This window comes from Phallusia mammillata, chromosome 3 (assembly GCF_965637545.1).
Source record: "Phallusia mammillata chromosome 3, kaPhaMamm4.hap1.1, whole genome shotgun sequence".
Classification (NCBI taxonomy): domain Eukaryota; kingdom Metazoa; phylum Chordata; class Ascidiacea; order Phlebobranchia; family Ascidiidae; genus Phallusia; species Phallusia mammillata.
Window position 1 is genome coordinate 14885936 of NC_137254.1, and position 21467 is coordinate 14907402.

Below are 21467 nucleotides of genomic sequence, written 5' to 3' on the forward strand. Positions count from 1 at the left end.
AAGGAGATTTTGAAGCTCCACGCAAAACCATTTGGAACTTCGAAAAAAGGTACAATTGATGCTTATGGGGAGACATTACTGTAAGAATTGTGTGCAGTGTTGGTTTCCGTTCATCGGTGGTAACCGGAATGAGAATAAAATAACCCGAGGCCAGTCAAAAGGTAACCTTTCAGTGTTTGTAGAAGAACAAAAAGAAAAAAACCCGCCATGGTTGTATAGTTTTAACACCAGAGAAGTACAATGAAAAATCACCTGATGTTATTCCGACCTAATCACATTCAATAGCATTTTCAAAAAAACCACTGCTAATTTTTTCACAAAACCGATCACAGTGACGGATGCCAGAAAATTAATAACTACCGCTGTGAGCAAAGTACCGAAAGAGGTAAAGCAGGCAATTAGCTGCAGAGGGTCATACACATGCTGTTGCAGAAAATTTTTACAATTTGACAGATCCAGCAGAGATCGAAGAAGCAGCAATAAAACACATGGAAGAAATGGTACAAGAGGTATAGGTTTATGACAAATTACCAAAAACACCTCCATTGCAATACTAGTTTGAAGTGGTGATTTTTAACTTACTCAAACTAATGTGAAATGTCCTGCATGTTAACCTTCATGACATACGATACTAACTTGTAGAATTACCAACAATTTAAATGAACTTTCAGTTTTATTTATTGCAGAAACTCCTCCAACACTTTCGAGTGTATCTGCAGCAAAAGAGGAGACAAATGAAATCCAAGATCAGAGTGGGCAAAGGGAAAACACCATATTCCCCATCTGAAGAGGTGCCAAACAAAGCTGCCCACTATCACCTCTGCTCTTCAACATCAAACAAAAGTCGACAGAGGTTTGAGGGTTCAAAGTGCTTCTCCCTCGTCATAACGCACACCCGGGGGGCCCAAAGTTGATGCAAACTTAAAAAGAACAAATATCAGCTAATCCCTGAAGCGTAAAGCCGCAGCAGAAAATCTAAAAACATAGGCGCCGAGTAGGCGGTTGCGCCACCAACTTGGGTTTGTAAAGCATGGTGACGTTATGGGTGATTGAGTTCCAAACGCCCAAACCTTATATCCGTGAATAGACTGTATAATACGTTATACTTAATAAAAATTGTAATTAGTTACTAACGCGTGTCATTATGTTCACAGCTAGGAGATTGTTTAGTCCTAAATTGAGTTTAGCTGACATAGAAGACTATTGCTTGAATGATGTCGAATGCACGGCGTGGGGTCTTTGTAGCCCAAGAGTTAAAGCGGAAGAGATCCGCAGAAGAAGTTTCAGAATCTGGAATAAGAGTGAGGCAGAATACAGAACAAGAGAAGAAATCCTTAGAAAATGTAAATATAATATCAGACACGCGATCGCGTGTATGGGCCTTTACGACGAGAAGCAAACAGAATCAAATAATACCCTTTGGTGGAGGCACTATATGGATAGGGCCATTCGAGATGGAGAATGGCCAAGTTGGAGCAGCCCATGGGCTGGTTACTTCATTAGAGCCCGGAAGAACAAGAGAGAGCAGTTCACTATGGAGAATGGGTGGAATTAGTAAGATACTACATATGGACACAAGAACAGAATACTTACAACCAGTGGGAAATAAAGTAGAATATGTAAACTATATGTATAAACAAAATGGGATGAATTACCAGAATCATTAAAAAGATGGATCCAACATTGGGGTGAAAAGGGTGCAAGGTACAGTAATGAAGATCAGTATATACTAGATGGCTTTAAAAAATTTGGAAGCAAACCTACCAAAAACGGATGGAGCAAGTACCTCACAGACAAATTCGTATTAGGATACTCTTAAATCAAAATAAACGGAGGTTACATAAGTTGGACAAAAACATCAAGCAGCAATTTACAAAACATCTTAAACAAACTAAAGAAGAGACAAGCAAAACCGATGACTGGACAAATAGCAATGAAGGTGTTCAACCAAATTCTAGACAACATTAAAATAGGAAAAACCTAAGAATCAACCTTAAACAGAGACGAAGTCGAACTAGCATTAATCTACGCAGCACTTGAAGGAAGAACAGAAGACATTGAGCTAAGTAAACATCTAACTATTAGAAGGAGACGCTGGAGCAGGCAATACAACGCTGGTCAAAATATTATTCCCTAAAAACATTGCTTCTACTATGCCAAATGACGCAAAAGAAGTAGGACAGATGGAGATGGCAACAGGCCATAGTCTTAAAAATGGATGACGCAAGTGACGCCTTTTGGCAGAACTCAGAAATCCTAAGTGCGCATCAAAATAATTGGGAAGCAAAAATTCACTCTTCAAAACAGAAAAATGCAGCAACCTCAGCAAGTAATAACATCCATAACCTAACAAGAATAGCAGAAGTTTGTGATCTGAGATGAGCTGAACGCAGATTCAGTGATGGAGTTCCATGGCAAATTAAAGATGGACCAGAGATAGAAAAGAAGGCTCTACCATATTCCATGACGTAGCAATTCTCTGGGAAACTACCTTCGTATCTATTAATCAAGACATATATTTAATTCAATTTCAATTTATTTTGTTTTCAACGCACAGAATAAACGTTACAATTTTTTTCCACAATGAACAGAACAAATAAATGCGTTGCAACAAAAAAGGATCAGCTGGAACCACACGTGGTTATGAATTTTAGCTGACCCCGACTATTTGAAGTAATGTGTATAATGGTCGGTAAAAAAATAAGAAAAACGCAGTTTGAAAAGATTTTTATCTCTTAGCGCAGGTAATATTGTTACTGACGTACTGGCAAATAAATAACTAAACATGAAGCACTGTGAGTATAAATAAACCACATGATGAACCAAGAGAAAAAAGCATGACAGTGTAATACAAATCAGCAAAGTGGGTTTAAGGCAAATTTGTCGTTCTGCAGACAAAAAAGGAAAAGAAAATTGAATTAACTTATCGGGCAGGGTAATCAGTAAAGAGCGTCGGAAACGAGATAAGAAGTAATTAACGCAAAGCACCCTGTGGAATGTAAACAATACACCTCGTGGTGCTGCATACCAAACATACCAGGCAGGTACCACGTGCACAGTACTGCGGGTTTGTGAACTTTATTTCGATTGTTGCTTTGAGTAAGAGGTCACAAAAAAGACCTTCAGATTGCGCTTAAACGCTGCCAATCCGTTTTTTTCATTGGTAATTTTGTGAGGTAAATCGTTCCATACTCTTGTGCATTTGTACCGAAGAGTATGTTGGCCGCGACTGGTAAAGACTCTGGGAATAAAAAACTTTTGTTGGACAGCATGTCTAGTTGCATGTTGATGTATGGTTGATGTGGAAATAAAATAGTTGTCAAATAATGGAGGTAACCTATTGTGTTTAAAGAAGAATACAAATTTGGCTAGTTCCATGGTGTGCATATCACGTATTTTTAAAATATTTGTTTGCAGGTGTAGCGGTTACAACACTATTGTGCAATGTTTATGAAAACGATTGCATGTTATTTCGCAATAACGTTTCACACCACGAAATGGAAATGTTTACCCTCATTTCTGCATAGACTAATGTTTATATTTCCGTTTCTATGGTAGTCATAAGTTATTTTCAGCCATTTTTCGGGTTCCAGAAAGATCTAACAGTAAACATAGTGTTTATTCCCTTATGACACATATGTCCGTCGGTATTTGCAATGTTTCCGCAGTTGTGATTCGTATTAGAACGCGTCGTTTCCACCCTGTGAAAAAGCATATGGTGTTCACCAAAAGGCGCTATGGCACTATAAATTACATGGCTACCTTAAAATAAATAATATAAGTAATATGAGAAAAAGAATTCGAACACCGGCCAATGTTTCACATTATTATATAAGCGTAGACTTTGATGTTTTCGCGGTTTCTATTTGTGGATGTTAAATTTGGTTTTATCTCACTGCTGTGGTTAGCTGGTCAAGAGCTAATCAGACGATATCGCTTAAAGCAAATATTCAAGAATACAGAGTGTTAATCAACTCTGTGTGTGCCTAATATTTGAGATAGTGATGAATCGTGCGAATTTAAGGGGCTCATTCCGACGTAGAAGCATCAGGTTCGCAAGACTCTTTAACTATTCCAGACAGTACAGACAATCCAGAAATCGTGAGGAGGAAGAAGAGCAAATAAATCGTGTCCGTAATCACACACTGCAACTTTCTACTGTCGCTAAGCGTGAGATAAATCGTTTAACTGTGGTTCAGAACGCAGTTCCAACCTTTGTCTGGAATTCTAACTTTGGAGAGTTTGATTTGAAGTTCAAGCCTTGTTCTTCGGAGGAAGAGATCTCTTTAGTCGATTTCACAAGTGACAGAGATCAATTTCTAGCTGAAGGTCTACGACGACGTTTGCAGGAGATAAGGTGTGAAATCTTCCAAGGCTTAATTGCAAGCACAGATCTTGAACAGGCTAGTTTCGGCAACAACCCAGACGAAATAAGTAAAGCTGTGAGATTCTATCAACGGGTTAATCGTGAGCAACTTGAGTGGATCACGCTAACGCACGCAGCACCTGCAAGGCCATTGTGGTCGCGTCCTAACGGAGAAGAATCTTGTGTTATCAATCTATCCATTCCCTTGAGACACCATACCTGCCGCCCAACAGGCTCTAAGGAGGTTGGTGTTTCAAACTGGTGCCCCTATCCCAGAGGTTCGAACTTGCCAAGCTCGTTTCCCGAGCAAGCCGACGTATTGGTCATCTACGAGGCTGCTGAGGCATCGTGGGAATCTACTGACGACGACGAAGAGCCATCGCATCTGGAATACCTGGTACAATCCATTCACATCTACGCATTCGCGTCATCGGATTTCATAACCCTTGCTTAAGTAAGTGTGCGAAGCATTTTCTGCACTTGAATCCTAACGATTTTCAGACATATTAAACGTTGTGTGATAAAATTGATTTTGATTGAAGCTTTGTTCAGGCAATAATTTTTTGTGCATATACATTCATTCTAATCTGATTATAAATCTTAAAGTAAAGGAACTTGTGTCAAGTTAACAATCAAATAGTGCATGCAATACAGCCTGTGTGTTTTCTGATTACATTTAATTTCACGTTTCACAAGAGCGGCTTTGTCTAAGCCGGAAACGTTTTTCTGTTCTGCAATACTAACATTTGTTGCTTTTATATATATTGGTTTGGTCTGTTTTCAACCGTTTCTATAGGGACACAAACGTTTTCCCACACTAAGTTAAAAACACAACATTCACACTGTCAAAAATAGTTCGCTCAGTCACGCTAGGTCAGGGTTCAAAGGCCAAATCTAAGGGCAAATCAACGCCTGAACATAAAAAGTCAGCCCACGTGTATAATACTCGAAGCAAATCTAACATGGCAACTGCCAATACATCTGATGAATCTGCCAGTATCTCTGAAGCAAGTCAACAACAACAGCTGTCAGGAAATGACCTAATTAGTGACGACAAGGCACCACCACAGTCTGACCGCGCATCTCAGAATTTAAGCGGGCCAGCATTAAGCGGTTCTGCAAAATTTGTTGTTCCAGTTACTAATATGTCTACTAACATTCTACACCAAGAATTAGACACAATGCGCATGTCTGTGTTAAAAATCCCACCATTATGGTCTCATAAGAAAGATATTAAGACTTACTTCAAGGTTTTAGATAACTTCTTTGACACAAACAAGGTGAAAGATGATAACGCACGCTTTTCGCTGTTGATAACCAGTTTCAATGACAAACAGACAGACAAGTTTCGTTCTGCTATTGTTCAAGCCTCAGACTCTGAGAAACCTTATGATTCAATTAAAGACTTAATGATTTCACAGCTGCAAAGTGGTGGAAAATCCTCTTGGATCCAGTTAATGAATGATATAACTTTCGACCCCAACAATGAATCAGCCTTTGAGTTGCTACAAAAATTATTATCTGTTTGTCCCAGAAAGGTGTCAGATGACCCAACCATAAAAGAACTAGTGGAAAACACATTCTTAAATCTACTTCCCACTCATGTCAGACCGCTAATAAGAGCTACGAAATTTGACAATTTGAAGGACATGGCAAAATATTATGACCGTTATGTTGCTGGCGATTTCAGCGATAATAAGCCAACACAAGATGGAAAAAACTCTGAAGTAACACAACTTTCAGCAAAATTAGATGAAGTCTTAACACACATGTCCAGGGGACAGCAACCTTTCCGTCAGCAACGCTACTCAAACCAACGATTTCAAATTGACAATAGACGACCAAATTTTCAACAAAACAATCAATTTCCACCGCGTTTTCAAGGAAATTATAGCCGTCAAAATTATAATAACCAGCAGCAATTCCAGCGAAACCAACAATTCAATCAACCGCGTTTCTGGGGACCCCCTAAACAGCAGCAAAGGCCAGAATACATTCCAACAGACACTCGTCCACAGCATGAAAGAAACCCTCAATTTACTCAAGCGAACCATGAATACCGCCCTGGACGTCAAAATCCTAATCCGCCAAACCTTTGCTACATATGTAGCGGTTGCGACATAATTTGTGCAAACTTTGCAATATTTGTTTACCAAAATAGCTCGGTTTTGACTCGTTAGCTCAAAGGCTGCGAGGAAGTTAAAATGTATAGCAACCAAATCCCAGTGTATTGACAAATCGTGTTCGGACTTTGTAATATTTCCTGTCGCAGTTAATTAGGATGCAGAGGCAACTTTGTGATCTGGTGTTTATGTGCTTTAACCGTATGTTAGGTCTCGTGCTGTGATTGGACGCTGCTTTATGTGGTAATTGTGCAAGAGCCAATCGCAAGAGCACATGTGTACGATTTAACGCCGTTATCCGGAGTATATATATAAACCGCACTCGTTCATTTCGATCTTTCCTCTTGCCTCTCTCTTTGTCTCATTATCCTGCAATAAACGAACGAACCGAAGTGCAAGACACGTGTGTGGAGTTTCCAGGACTCCGGTCCTGACAAGCTCATGAGCTTGGGAGGTTAAGGACGGTGATATACCTTCTTTAATTTGTAGTGACAACAAAAATTTGGTACCGTTCGAGTGAGGAGAACAAAATTTGCTGTTTAACGAATGATAACTTGAGAAAAGCTCTAGTGATGTCAGCAAAGTTTACGACAAGCGACCAAAAGAATTACAAGTTTGCCGTCCAAATTTCTGGACTGTTTCTTTAAGCTAAGAATTTGTAAACATTTTACTTTTTGCAGAAAACTGTATTTTATGTGTTGTCATCAACGTCGAACGTTTGTTTTTGTTTCTCACCGTTTGGATCATGTTTCTATATCATCGTTCGATCAGTTACACCGCAGTGCGATGTCTTTTCTTAAACCAGGTGAGCAAATATTGAAGTGCTATTCTTGGCTGATTTGTTATTTGTATGCGTATTTGTTTAACGAAAGAAAAACTTTTTACAACTCATGTTACATCATATGCGCACAAAGAATTGTATCGGTCTTCCACTGTGTTGACCTCATGCGCTCGATTTTAAGAAACACGTAATTTAACCATAAAAACAACCAAATCGTGTGGGTGCTGTCCACTAGCCTAGCCATAGGAGTATATTATTTATGCCACCGTGCTATTACATCGCATGTTGCGCCAACTAGGCGTTTATTGTTCTTCTTGTTCATGCATGATAAGCCAACTAGGCGGTCTTTATTACTTGTCCGATTATTGTATTACTACGCCAAATAGGCGGTGATTACTTTATTACTATTGCATTACTATGCCAACTAGGCGCTCTCTGTTTTTTTATTATCATTGCATGATACGCCAACTATAGGCGCTTTCTATACATTACAAAAGAACGAACAATCGAAGCTTGTCGTAGCTTCCGAGCATGGCTCGATACACGTACGTACTTTTTATTATTTTCCCACGAGGAATGAATGCTATGCGAATGATTACTTACATCAATATACTCCTGAGTACCATCTCAATTTAAGGTTTAGTCTGAACATCGGCTAGCTTGGGGGCAAACCTACATTAAATCACAACTTAATTTCGTGTTTTGCTTTATCAAACGTATTCAATTCTTGTACAATTTTGTCGAGTTTAGTCAGCCAAGACTACCGCTTCGATTGCCAAGTTTGTTGCCTGCCCAATTTTAACAAATAATAATGAATTCGATTCTCAGGCAATAAATGCGCTGCTCTACCGCGGTTAAATGTTCTATTGTTACACATTAAAACTTGTGTGTAAAATAAATGTCATTGTTATTTCGGTATACTGCTTGTTATTTTGTTGTTTCAGAAGCGACGTGACTTTCAGCCCCTATTGCGATCAAGAGCAAGGAACATTCACATTTATCATACTGACAGACACCGAATTTTAGCGATCCAGATTTCTGGAGACAATCTGTCTCCAGAAACAAAACGTTACGCTCGAAATGCGATAATCAAATTCGATAATTGGTGTGGTGTAAAGTGAATGTTGTTTGTTTTTGAATGTATATGCTGTTTTAAATGTTTAATGAACAAATTCTCGAGTATAGTTGATCCAGAAATTAACAGAAATCAACAAATTGTCAATTTCGTCTTGTTTTCTGTTGTTTATGATATGTATTTCTTGTATGCCACTTTCATGCCCAATCCCGCAATGACCATATATTGCTCATTGCTCAAAAAAATGGCGGGGGGTATTTTGTAGCGGTTGCGACATAATTTGTGCAAACTTTGCAATATTTGTTTACCAAAATAGCTCGGTTTTGACTCGTTAGCTCAAAGGCTGCGAGGAAGTTAAAATGTATAGCAACCAAATCCCAGTGTATTGACAAATCGTGTTCGGACTTTGTAATATTTCCTGTCGCAGTTAATTAGGATGCAGAGGCAACTTTGTGATCTGGTGTTTATGTGCTTTAACCGTATGTTAGGTCTCGTGCTGTGATTGGACGCTGCTTTATGTGGTAATTGTGCAAGAGCCAATCGCAAGAGCACATGTGTACGATTTAACGCCGTTATCCGGAGTATATATATAAACCGCACTCGTTCATTTCGATCTTTCCTCTTGCCTCTCTCTTTGTCTCATTATCCTGCAATAAACGAACGAACCGAAGTGCAAGACACGTGTGTGGAGTTTCCAGGACTCCGGTCCTGACAAGCTCAGGAGCTTGGGAGGTTAAGGACGGTGATATACCTTCTTTAATTTGTAGTGACGCGGTTGTAACCTTGAGACTCATCAGCGAACATTTATAGTGACTCGGTTTTATAGCTTGTACCGAGACAAACCGTATTTAACACTACACATACATGAATGCTACAAGGACAAAGCTTTCAAATGTTATGGTCCTCCGTGCCCTAAATATCATGAAGGGTTACAGATTGCAATACCAAGACAAACTCTAAATGCTAGACAAGAACTTACCTCGTGTCAAAGATGTGCTTTCTAATACTGAGTTTTTGATTGACAGCGGCAGCGCAGGGAGCTTTATTCCAGCCAAAGCAGGTCTGAAACCACAAAAAGAGATGAGCAAATATACTACAGTATCTGGTCAGCCTATACAGTGTTTTGGAAAGTCATTACAGACGGTCGATATTGGTTTTGGTCCTGTTGAGGTAGAATTTGATCAAGTTGAAATTTCCTATCCTATTTTAGGTTTCGACTTTTTACAGGCACAAAATCTAAGTCTGAATCCACAAGGCGGGTTTTTGAAATGCAACACTACTGGAAAGCAGGTTAGCATAAGCCCAAAAGACAACCAATTGCTGCTTCAAGCCCCAGTCCTGCACAACAAAAAATATACTGACCTGTTAGCGAATTTTCCCGAGATAACTGCTGTTCCGGATTATCACCGTGAGCCCAAGCATCCTATTGTGGCCAGAATTCCGCTTCACCGGATGCCAGCAGTACAAAAGGCTAGGCGAGTCCGCCCGGAGTATTTTGATCGCATGAAGAGGCAACTTGAAGATATGTGTAGACGAGGCATTCTGAGACGCGCGCAATCTCAATTTGGCATGGCCATCCACTTAGTGGCTAAAAAAGGCACAGATGATTTGCGAATTGTCTCAGATGCCCGTGTCTTAAACAGTTGCACGGAAAAGACAAAATACCCAATGCCGCGCCTAAATCAGTCATTTATTGCTCTACATGGATGCAAAATATTCAGTAAAGTCGATCTCAAGGAAGCGTTTTATCAGATAAAAATCGCGGAGGAACATCAACCCAGAACAGCTATTCGGACCCCCGTTGGTTGTTTTGTGTACCAGAGGTTACCGATGGGTTTAGTGAATAGCGCGAGTTTCATGTCCCAATTACTTGATATGGCTCTGGAAGGCTTAACTAATGTGACTGGATACGTTGACGATTTACTAATTTACTCAAAGAATGAGGAAGAACATTTAGAGCATCTTAAACAGGTTTTCCAGCGCCTCAGTGATTTTGGCTTGTACATAAACCCTGCAAAATGCCAATTTGGCCGTGCGCAGATAACTTTCTTGGGCCACCTGATATCGCCAACTGGGATCAGACCTATCCCATCAAAGGTACAAGCTATAACGGATTTTCCAAGACCAACTACAGTTAAACAAGTCCGTCGGTTCTGTGGAATGATAAACTTCTATGCGGCACATTTACCTAACATATCAGGTGTGCTAGCTCCCATATATGACCTATTAAAAGGCAACAGACGGAACAATAGCAGAGTCAATTGGCCACCAGAGGCACAAAAAGCATTTGAACGAGCAAAAGAACTTCTCATCCAACAAACTGAATTAGCTTTTCCTAACGCAAAAGCACAACTTTCACTCAGATGCTTCGGACGTGGCACAGATGCTTCGGACGTGGCAATGGGTGCAGTGTTGCATCAATCTTTTGAAGGAAAGGTACAACCTTTGGCTTTCTTTTCGAAAACGTTCTCAAAAACTGAAAGGAAATACAGTACATTCGACCGGAAGCTCACGGCGATTGTAATCGCACTCAAAAATTTCAGGCATTACTTAGAAGGATGTAATTTCAAAATTTACACCGACCATCGCCCCTTATGTTCTGCTATAGTAACAGGAAGGGACATCGCTAACAGACGACAAGCTCGTGCTCTTGCTTTCATTTCAGAGTTCACTTCTGACATTGAATATTTGCCAGGCGCTAAAAATACAGTAGCTGATTGCTTATCAAGGTCAAGTATTAATGCCATTTACCACCATGCAAACAAGCTAGACTATGAGACGATAGCTAAGGCTCAGGCCAATGACAGTGACTTGCAAGCTTTTTGCAATTCTGCTGAGCATTCGTTAAACTTAAAATTGCACAACTTACCAAACAGCAACCTCAAACTTATTTGTGATGAGAGCGTTCCAGGGTCACCTCGCCCTCTTCTTCCGCCAGGTTACAGGAAGCTCGCCTATGACTTAATCCATAACTTGAGCCATCCTGGAGTTAAACCAACAGTCAAATTAGTGGCTAAACGGTTTGTCTGGCCGGGATTAAAACGCGATGTAGTCACGTGGTCACGTTCATGCCAGGTTTGCCAGCGCACTAAAGTAATTCGGCATGTGAAGACGCCTTTTCAAAACTATCCACCAGTAAGTCAGAAAGGCCAGCACATTAACATTGATCTGATTGGAAAGTTGAATGATTCTAATGGCCATTGTCACATATTAGTCATGGTTGACCGTTTCACAAGACATATTGTTGCGGTACCATTAAAAGATGCCAAAACTTCGACCATAATAAATGCTTTTCTATACAATTATGTGAGTGTTTTTGGGACGCCTTCCTATCTATCTTCAGACAGAGGCTCCTCGTTTACTAATGAGGAATGGCAACAAGCCATGAACTTCTTGAATATTCAACATTTCACTACATCAGCTTATTGCCCCCAAGCGAATGGCGCAGTCGAAAGAAAGAACAGAAACATAAAACGTGCTTTACGCAGCCTAGCAGAAAAAGATGATTGGTACTACGCCCTACCTTTAGCTGTCCTTGCGTTAAACGCAACACACAATGACGAGTTGGGGGCATCCAGCTCCGAAATCATGTGGGGACAACAAATGAGATTACCAGGAACCTGCATAAATCCACCTGATCCCTCTAGTGCCTCTCCTCCGGGAGAATTTCTGCAAGCACAAAGAAGATATTTCAACCAATTCAAGTATACACCAACAAGACTCCTTCACAACCAAGAGACCTTTATGGACCCGCGACTATACAGTTGCAGCCATGTGTTCATGCGAACAGATGCCAGAAGAGCTCCTTTAGACGGTGCTTACACCGGCCCTTTTGAGGTTTTGCAACGCAGAGCTAAATACTATACAATAATGCGTCACGGCAAACCGTACGTTGTTTCTTTAAATCGTTTGAAACCTGCGGAGCGTTTACTTGATTTTGTTCCGGATTTCTTAGAATCGCCAGATGCTCTAGCTCAGCCACTAACAAGCTGCACTTATGCGACTAATGAGCAACAACAGTTAGATAACAATAATTCAACTTCTTCGGGGATAGAAGAAAAGACAGACCAACCACTCACCGAAAATGAGACGATCTCCCACTCCAGTCCGCAACAAGAAACGCCCTCCTGCTCCTTTGATCTCCCGCAACCGCTTACAGATGACAACATCCCTCCAGTCTATGACAATCAAACTCCAGCAACGGAAATCAGCCAACCGAATCTCGATTTGGCACAATCTCACGACGAAATCAGTCATCCAGAACTCGACTTGGCAGAACCACAAAGCGAAATCACTCAGCCAGAACGAGACTTCCAAACCGCAGACCAGCCACCTGAGCAATCAGAGGAAAGTCAGACAGACACAAGCGTTGAAGTCTTACCCAATGAAGCCCAAACAGCCCCAACTCGCCCAAGACGGAATACACAGCGCCCAAGCAGATATGACGACTACCTTGTTGAATCTGATTAGTCTCATACGATTTAACAAATTGTACATATGTATATACATATTGTTTTCAGTTGTGCAATGTGTGAACCCGTCCCTAATCTACAATATGAATATATGTTCCCATCAACAAACCATCAACAAGTCTACAAAAAGATATTTCGAGCAACATGCTCCAACTATTTACAAGTCTACAAATTATGAGCCACGAGCTCCAACTATTTACAAGTCTACAAAATTATGAGCTACGAGCTCCAACGTTTCACAAGTCTACAAACGATATTTTTGAATCCTACATTTACGACTCAACCTAAACATGAAGAAAACAGCTGTCAGACATCTTATACTTTCAATGCCAATCTACACAAATAACGGCATTACTGGCTGGATCCAGTGCGCACATTTCCCCAAGCCAGATATTATCCTACTTGAAGGGAAAACCCACAGCAGCGATAACGCACGGCGACATACTCTTAGAGACCGCTTGCACCACATCAAAAATGCGTTTGTTGCGAAGTCTGCGAATAAAGAATAGCAATTACTTTGCTACAAGGCCTCTTTTCGCAAAAGTTCACGATGGCCACGTGGACAACGACGAAAGGACCTACCAACTTTATGACCAGAGTAATGTTTTCCCAGACCTAGTTTACAAGGAAACATTTCGGGCCAACCGAATGTTCACTTTCAAAGTTCATAATACTTATTACTTATTCGTCAATTATACTCTTGCAAGAGTCGAAACCAATATCCAGCTACTTTCTCCTATTATCAAGATGATAAATGAATCTTTTCAATCTTATGATTTCGTTGAAACGGCCCAGCTTCTTAAATATATACCTAGTGAAAATCGAGCATTATCGGACGTTCTAGCCGTCCTCTCAAGCACTCAACTAAACAACGAACGAATGAATATCTTCTTCGATTCACAAACTAACCTTTCCACAGAAGGGGGGATTGATGACAAGGTTCTGCCGCAAAATCTTCTCAAGTCAGCTTTCATCACCCTTTTATCTTCTGTGACCAGTCCTGCTGCAAATGCATTCCTCTCCTTCCTCGTTATCCAAACTTTGTTCTGGGGAATAGCCTTGTCCCTGTTAACATTAAAGCATCTTTTTCAACGTATTCAACCAATAGCAAGACCAAAAATCAACCAGGCAGTTGCAGAATTACAACGCCGCTGGAATTTACGTCATCAACACCAAAACAACGATGACGACACAAACGGACAGTTTCAGGAAGCGATTAACACAGAATCAGAAGCCTGAAATACTGTTCCCAGACTAGTTGCTGAGCGAACAGCATATGTTACACTATACTATATTAAACATTTCACACATTCAGCTAAGCCTGAACGTAATTTTACTCTAGCCGTTTGGCAGATCATACCACAACACATTAACTGTAACGTTTCACGTTTGTCATTCTGCTAGAATAGTCAACCAAAATTTGCTTAAGGAAAACCAATATATATATCTTATTCGTGCATATTACTAACCTTGTTTCTGTATGACAATTTCTTTTTGTACATATAAATATTTCTTTGTCTCCGCCTTTCTCATTCAAGTGCAGAAACCCCTATTGTGTCTCCACTACAAAAATATATAATCAATGTTTTGTAAATAACGTTAAAAACTCAAGATTCGAAACCTGTGGAGAATCCAATAGCACACATTACTTTGTCATATGAATTTGCATTACATTATTCCGCCCGTTCCTTTTTCACATGAATGTAAAGTAATATATTTATACAAGAATCGCATATACTTATAAAACTAAAAAAAAAAAAAAAAAAAAAAATATATATATATATATCATAGCTATCAAACCGCATTATAAATCGAAAAAACATTCTTGTGTGCAATTTTGTCAAATTATGTTTCGCCAGTCTATACTTATAGATTATATTCTTTGCTTCCAACCTTGTCTTGACGACGTTTATTATTTTCCTTACGATAATTATTCTAAGAGCCGAAGAGTCATACCCTTATTGACAAGATATATAATTGTTATGTTCATTTTTCGTCTTTAATTGTGCATATTTTTCCCAACGTATAAATCCCCACGTAACAGCACCTACCGCCATCTATTGACCAATCTCTCTTGTCGCGTGTCGCTAACGACCATTAATATTGATAAAATGTGTTTTTCATTCAAACACATTGTGCATCCTTTTTGGGGGGGAGCTTTTGTAGCGGTTACAACACTATTGTGCAATGTTTATGAAAACGATTGCATGTTATTTCGCAATAACGTTTCACACCACGAAATGGAAATGTTTACCCTCATTTCTGCATAGACTAATGTTTATATTTCCGTTTCTATGGTAGTCATAAGTTATTTTCAGCCATTTTTCGGGTTCCAGAAAGATCTAACAGTAAACATAGTGTTTATTCCCTTATGACACATATTTCCGTCGGTATTTGCAATGTTTCCGCAGTTGTGATTCGTATTAGAACGCGTCGTTTCCACCCTGTGAAAAAGCATATGGTGTTCACCAAAAGGCGCTATGGCACTATAAATTACATGGCTACCTTAAAATAAATAATATAAGTAATATGAGAAAAAGAATTCGCACACCGGCGAATGTTTCACATTGTTATATAAGCGGAGACTTTGATGTTTTCGCCGTTCTATTTGTGGATTCTATTTGTTCCTGCTATTTCCACCGGGAAAGCTATTTTGGGACTTCTATTTTTTGGCTTCTATTTTTATCCCATGTGGATGTGTAGCTGATTTGAACGTTCGCCTTTAACGTTATTCAAGAATACAAAGAAAGAAGAGACATATGTGTGGCTGTTAATCAGTCAGCTGTTATTGAGATGCAAAGATCAGACTCTCCAAACAATTTCCAATGAACATCATAGTTCACACCGTAGCGGTCCTTCACAGGCCGCCATTGAGGCAGGCGTGCCTACACCCTCAAGCTTTATGACACTGCAAGATTACAATCCAGCCTTTTTCGACAACAAATACACTACATAGGGATTGGAATCAGATTAAATATTTTTTTGTGTGTATACTGTTCTACTTCCACTGTGTATGTTTTGTAATCATTTCTGACACTGCCTGTAACATGATATGCTGCCCATTTTAAACTTAAACAACTTTGAGGTGTTTTTTTTTTATATTGTGAATGCACCATCTGTTATAATGGTGATCATCTGACAAAAATACAGGATATCTGTATGAACTTGGCTGGTGTATTTGTGCCTTCAGTCCTGTTTAGCAAGAATTTAAGTGATAACTGGTGTGCAGGTGTGTTTCTGCAGAAAATTGCTTATTAAGCAGAATAAAAACAATATTTCATGATTCTGACTGAAATAGTACATAAATAGCTAACTCATTTGGGTAGTTAAACTTGTCCACCCTAACTGCTATGATGTCTTAAATGCATTTAAATACACATGTTGGTTGCAAACTGAAAAGGGTAGATTAAATGAGCTAATTGTGAGCTTACTAGATTTATGGTTTGTAACATAGAAGCAAAATAATGTTGAACCTATTACAAAAAAACTTTTAAACAACTATATTTTAGCTCCAAGACTTTGCTGACAATCAAAAACAGCAGTTTGGATCAGCACAAGGTGATGCTAAATAAAGTATCACATCGTCTTGTGTGAAGAAAATAGCCATTCTTGTTGAGTTTGTGTCTTAAATATTAATAAATGCATGTAAACTACTTATATTGCACAATAAAACATTTATTACCACTTAATAATGATTTATTTCAACATTAACTGAATAATGTATTCCCAGTACACATACACTAATACACATCACAATCAATCTACGCATATTTATAGGTTATTACACACTGGAATACATGCGTCCTTTTAATCTACAAATCATATCTGCAAAAATCGCTACACAAATGCCTAAAATAAAAATTATCGTCATTTTTCCACTCTCTCCCCATTGCCCGCAATGCATTTTTGGGGCTTCCTTTTGCAGCCGCCATTACGCTTCAATTTGCTTCAAAAATCACCCAACCGTTCAACGGAGTAGCGCAATCCAGTGTTTATAGAGATCAGTGTTACAACCTTGTGCGAAGTTAAAAATAGTTGTTACGACCAGTCAAAATCTTTATCCTGTGCATTCGCGACTTTTTATGGGTCCCCTTCCCTGAAGGGGACACATCTTGATTTCACTATGTTTTTATTTATTTCTTTTTTCTCCAGTGAAGTTTGTCCATGCACTTTTGGCATGAAATCTTTGATGGATTTGAATTAAACTTTTACAGGTGGTAGATATGGTCATGTAGATGTGCCCTTTGGTTCGTTCAACTCGATAGCCTCAGTGGTACCCCACTAGCCCCAAAAAACCTAAAACGTTTTTGTATGTTGCTGCGCACCACAAACGAAAGATTTCTGTGGTGTCACAGTATAATATAGGCAACAGAACATATGGTATTTATGTTTCCACAAAACTTGCTGGACGGTTTTGCACATGTCAGTTATAGCAAAGAACCCTATAACGAGGAAACTAGTGTGTGTTCTTTTATTACGTTTTCCGTCGTCACGCTTGAATGACACTTTATTAAACTTACCGGGCCTACATTAAACTGTACAGTAACTTGCAGCTAATGTGACACTATCGTTTTTTTGCAGAACTTCGAACAAGTTAATGAAAATGTAAGTTTGTGGTGATGTCTAATTTAATGTTGTAATGGTACCACTAATGACACTATTGTGTTTTAATAGAATGCAGAAAATAAAAATGTTAAGTTTTTGGTGATGTCTAATTTAATTTAATGTTGTAATGGTGCCACTAATGACACTATTGTGTTTTTATAGAATGCAGAAAAAGAAACTGTAAGTTTGCGTTGATGTCTAATTTAATGTTGTAATGGTACCACTAATGACATTATTGTGTTTTATAGAATGCAGAAAATGAAAATGTAAGTTTGTGGTGATGTCTAATTTAATTTAATGTTGTAAAGGTACCACTAATGACACTATTGTGTTTTTGTAGAATGCTGAACAGTAAAAAGATTTGTAAGTATGCATAGTACATGCACCCTATTACAAATGTATTTTTGTTATTGACCTGTTTTTGTGTTTCGCAGAAAAAAGAAATACAAGTTTTGGAAATTGCTTATGGTGTTATTCTTTTAGGTTCATGCGAAAGAATTAACACTTATTAGCACAAAACTACATGGTAGTTGATGACAGTTTAGGGCAGGGATAGTTAACTTTTTTTGCAATTGCTAATGAAATAATATGAGAATTCCAACCACACCCATGAGGCTCTCATTTGTGGTCGTTGGCAGTTTTGTTAACCCAGACGCCTCGCCAGTAGCCCTATGAAACTGGGAGTTTGTAGTACACACCTGTTGAGCGTTCAAGCCTTTAGGCCTTATTACCACCCTAGGCTTTTGGTTAACCACACCTTTGGAGCGTTCAAGCAAAAATGCTTATTGGTTAACCACACTCAGGCGTTCAAGCAAAATTGCGTATTAAATAAAAATTTAACAACTACATTTTGTTTCTATCTGCTAATGTTAGTTAAAGCAACTTCACTTTGTTCTAATATTTGTACATCAAGTATTTTGTTTCAGTTTCTTAAGCTCAAATAAAGAACTTATCTACAGGACAAAACTCCTTATCTTAAAATTTACAACATTCCTACTTACATTTAAAGCATACTTTTAAACTTTGCTTGCTTTCACACCTGAATAAAAGCATATAGTTGTAGCAAGATCTAATTATTTAAAAATAAAATCCATTCTTCTGGTTTTAATTTGGGCAAAATGATCAATAACTTTCTCCTTGATATCTAAATGACTACTAAGAAACTGTTTTTTTATTGCAAGCACAGCAAGAGCATGGAGTCTTTCTGAATTCATTGTGTTTCTTAGAAAAGTTTTATTCTCTTTAGTGTTGAAAAGCATCGTTCAGCCTAGTCATGGGGATTGTCAAAAGGATTTTTATCAGTTTTGTAATTTCACTCAATACATCATCTAGATTATTTTCCATGATAAATTTCAATAGCTCGAGTAATTTGCAATATTCATGAATATCAGATCTACAGTAGAACACATTTAGTTCAGTTGCCAGCTTTTCTGTGTCAATGAAGGGATATGCTCTAGTAGTCATTACTATCTCTTCTGTAGGAAGTTCATTCTTAAAACTAGTGAAAAGTTTCCGGTCAAACAATCTAGCAGCTACTATGTGTTCAGTGGAAGAGTATCTGTCCGTTATATCAACACATACACAGTCACATACTTCCTTAGCTTCTGCCTTGAGTGTCCTTAAAGGGTTTTCGCAGTACTTTGAATTTCTTATTTTAGAAATATAGCACACTTAAAATTTGTTATATATTCACTGACCTTAAAAGCTTCAATATCTCGAGATTGCATTTGATTGTAAATAATTTCGACATGGGGCATAATCTGATAAAAAAGCCCCAACCAAAACTTGAAATTATCGTCAGTCAAGTATTTTAAAATTCCTGTTGCTTCTGCAATTGTTTGGTCTGCATTTGATGTTGCCTGAATTTCAGTGAGGCATTTTTTTAAAGGTGACAAGTTTTCATAAACTCTGATTATGGTCCGAATATTGAAGTTCCACCTTGTAGCAGATGGACGTGGAATTTTGGCATCCATATGTTTTTTTAAAATGGTAACACGTTGTGGTGATCTTGAGAAAAATGTTGGAATAGCCAAAACGTTAGAAAAAAAATATTCTTGCATTTCGACTAATACTTGCTGCATTTTTCATGATCAAATTGAGTTGATGTGCATAACAGTGAATAAAATGTGCATTACTATACACTGCTTTTACTTTTTTCTGAACTCCTGATTTTCTGCCTCTCATCACATTTGCACCATCATATGTCTGAGCTATTAATTTTTGTCCATTTCCTTGAAGGATTATGTCCAATTGTTCTAAAATACGATTTGATATGCCATCAGCTGCTTGATTTTCCGGAGTAAAAAAAACCCAAAAGCGCTCGTATATTTCTCCATCCAAAAAGTACCGCAGAATAAGGACCATTTGTGTAGTTTCCGAAACATCAGTTGTATCATCAGCCATGACAGGGACAAAAGAAGCTGTTCCAATTTCGGCCCTTATCACGGTAAATTCGCAGAAGGCAGTCAAGTATTTCATTTTGAATTGTTTTAGAAACCCGGGTTTCTAAGTGTGTTTTTTTAAGTCTGGATCTAACTTAGATGCAAAATTAACTAATCCTTTAAATACCCCTGGATTAAGAGCATCATCTTTTTCATCATGTCCACGTAAAGAAGTTTCAAAGTTTTCACAGAACAAAATGCAGTCTATTATTTTCACAACTTTTTTGTTGTGTTCAATAATTGAAAGTCTATACGCCTCACTAAGTTTTTCCTTAATATTTACAGTTCCCAAAAGTGAAAGTGAAACATCATTGTCCACATGCTTCTTTGACTTTTCATGTTTTTCTGCTTTCTCACCTATTTTGGCTACATTTGTAAAACCATCTTTTGTCCAGCATTTTTCATCACCTCCAAACAGCAAACATGGAAAACAGAACAGTGCATTTTTAACTTCACAAACACAAAACCATTTTTTCTTTTGATACCATTCAGAATTAAAACTGCGTATATATTTCTTGTTGTGGCTCATTCCTGGCTGACAAAGTTGAATATCAGGCGTTGGACGCCCTTTTTTCTTTATACTTACCTTTTCAGAACTTGATAACTGCGAAAACTTAAGTTGCTGAAGCTCACTCACAGTTACCGAATGAGAATCTTGAAAAGCCATGATTAACCTTTCAATCAAAAACTGTAAAAATGATTAAAAAAGAATAACTGTCGTACTGTACTCATTGTCGAACCTGATGGTACACGTGATTTGCTTTGGCACACAATAAACGCGGAACAGACAACACAACTACTTTCGGGTGCCCATGTCACACGCTACGTGATTGATGGAGCTGCGAGAGCTGCAGCACCCTGGCTCCTATTTCGCCCAGCATGTAACTTTTCAAAGTGCGCATGCGCAGAACCGCAAAACGTCATGAAACGTCAGAAAACTGGAGCTGCAGTTCCAGCATAGGCATACACTAGTGTTTCCAAAAAAATTTTTTGTTAATGAAAAAAAAGGTGATTAGGGCGAAAATTATGGAATAAAGAATAAAAATAATGAAAGTTATTTGTAAGATTATGATAGGTGTATTAAGTAAAAATATCTAGGGGATGCTGCAGCTCCGCAGCACCCTAGCACGAGCCGCCCCTGATCATAAAAACATGGTAACCCTATATTAGATGGTAAATAAAATATAAACCATAAAACAAAAGTAAGCAGGTAAATGGCGGTCGTTTGTGAAATAAGAATCTGCGGTGCGGCCGTCCAAGCAAAAAGGTTGTGCACCACTGCACTAAGGTTTTATTTTCTATTTTTGACGTAACAAAGAGCATTGTGCGAGTTGTTCGGAGGCAGAAAAACAACGAAATTTTGTTGGCAGCAAAAACATGTCTTTTTCATGTTTGTGTGCAGATGCTAAAAATACAATGCTTCATTTTGGTAAAAACTAAAAATTGTCGGAATTAAAGTAATCCTGAAACAAGTTGCTTGTATTATTATGTGAGAATTTAACAAAATGACAAACAGTAACCACTATGTTTGAAAAAACTAATTATGACTCACCAAACAAAATGGGTTAAAACCTAGGATGTAACTTTGGGGTTCGACCAAATGC

General features: G+C 38.5%; 2 protein-coding genes, 1 long non-coding RNA gene and 2 pseudogenes across 3 annotated transcripts; 3 read left to right on the forward strand and 2 right to left on the reverse strand.

The window, feature by feature from the left end:
• Positions 1 to 21467, reverse strand: part of LOC145219640 (uncharacterized) — a 225974-nt pseudogene that overhangs the window by 97891 nt on the left and 106616 nt on the right.
• LOC145220428 (uncharacterized) lies at positions 3418 to 9952 on the reverse strand. The gene is made up of 3 exons (XR_013858169.1): positions 9708 to 9952; positions 9325 to 9407; positions 3418 to 3701 (listed from the first exon to the last, which is right to left on the reverse strand). It is a non-coding gene; the product is annotated as an uncharacterized LOC145220428 (long non-coding RNA).
• On the forward strand, positions 3905 to 4825 carry LOC145220364 (uncharacterized). Its single transcript, XM_080087605.1, has one exon. It carries the CDS (start codon positions 4005 to 4007, stop codon positions 4818 to 4820), a length of 816 nt encoding a protein of 271 aa, XP_079943731.1. The 5' UTR covers positions 3905 to 4004; the 3' UTR covers positions 4821 to 4825.
• Positions 5332 to 6546, forward strand: LOC145218049 (uncharacterized). The gene has a single exon (XM_080085440.1). The coding sequence runs from the start codon at positions 5512 to 5514 to the stop codon at positions 6544 to 6546; it is 1035 nt and encodes a 344-aa protein (XP_079941566.1). The 5' UTR covers positions 5332 to 5511.
• Positions 12916 to 14056, forward strand: LOC145218050 (uncharacterized; annotated as a pseudogene).

Coding starts and splice junctions, on each gene's coding strand:
- LOC145220364 (XM_080087605.1), top strand. CDS start 4,005: ATGAATCGTGCGAATTTAAGGGGCTCATTCCGACGTAGAAGCATCAGG.
- LOC145218049 (XM_080085440.1), top strand. CDS start 5,512: ATGTCTACTAACATTCTACACCAAGAATTAGACACAATGCGCATGTCT.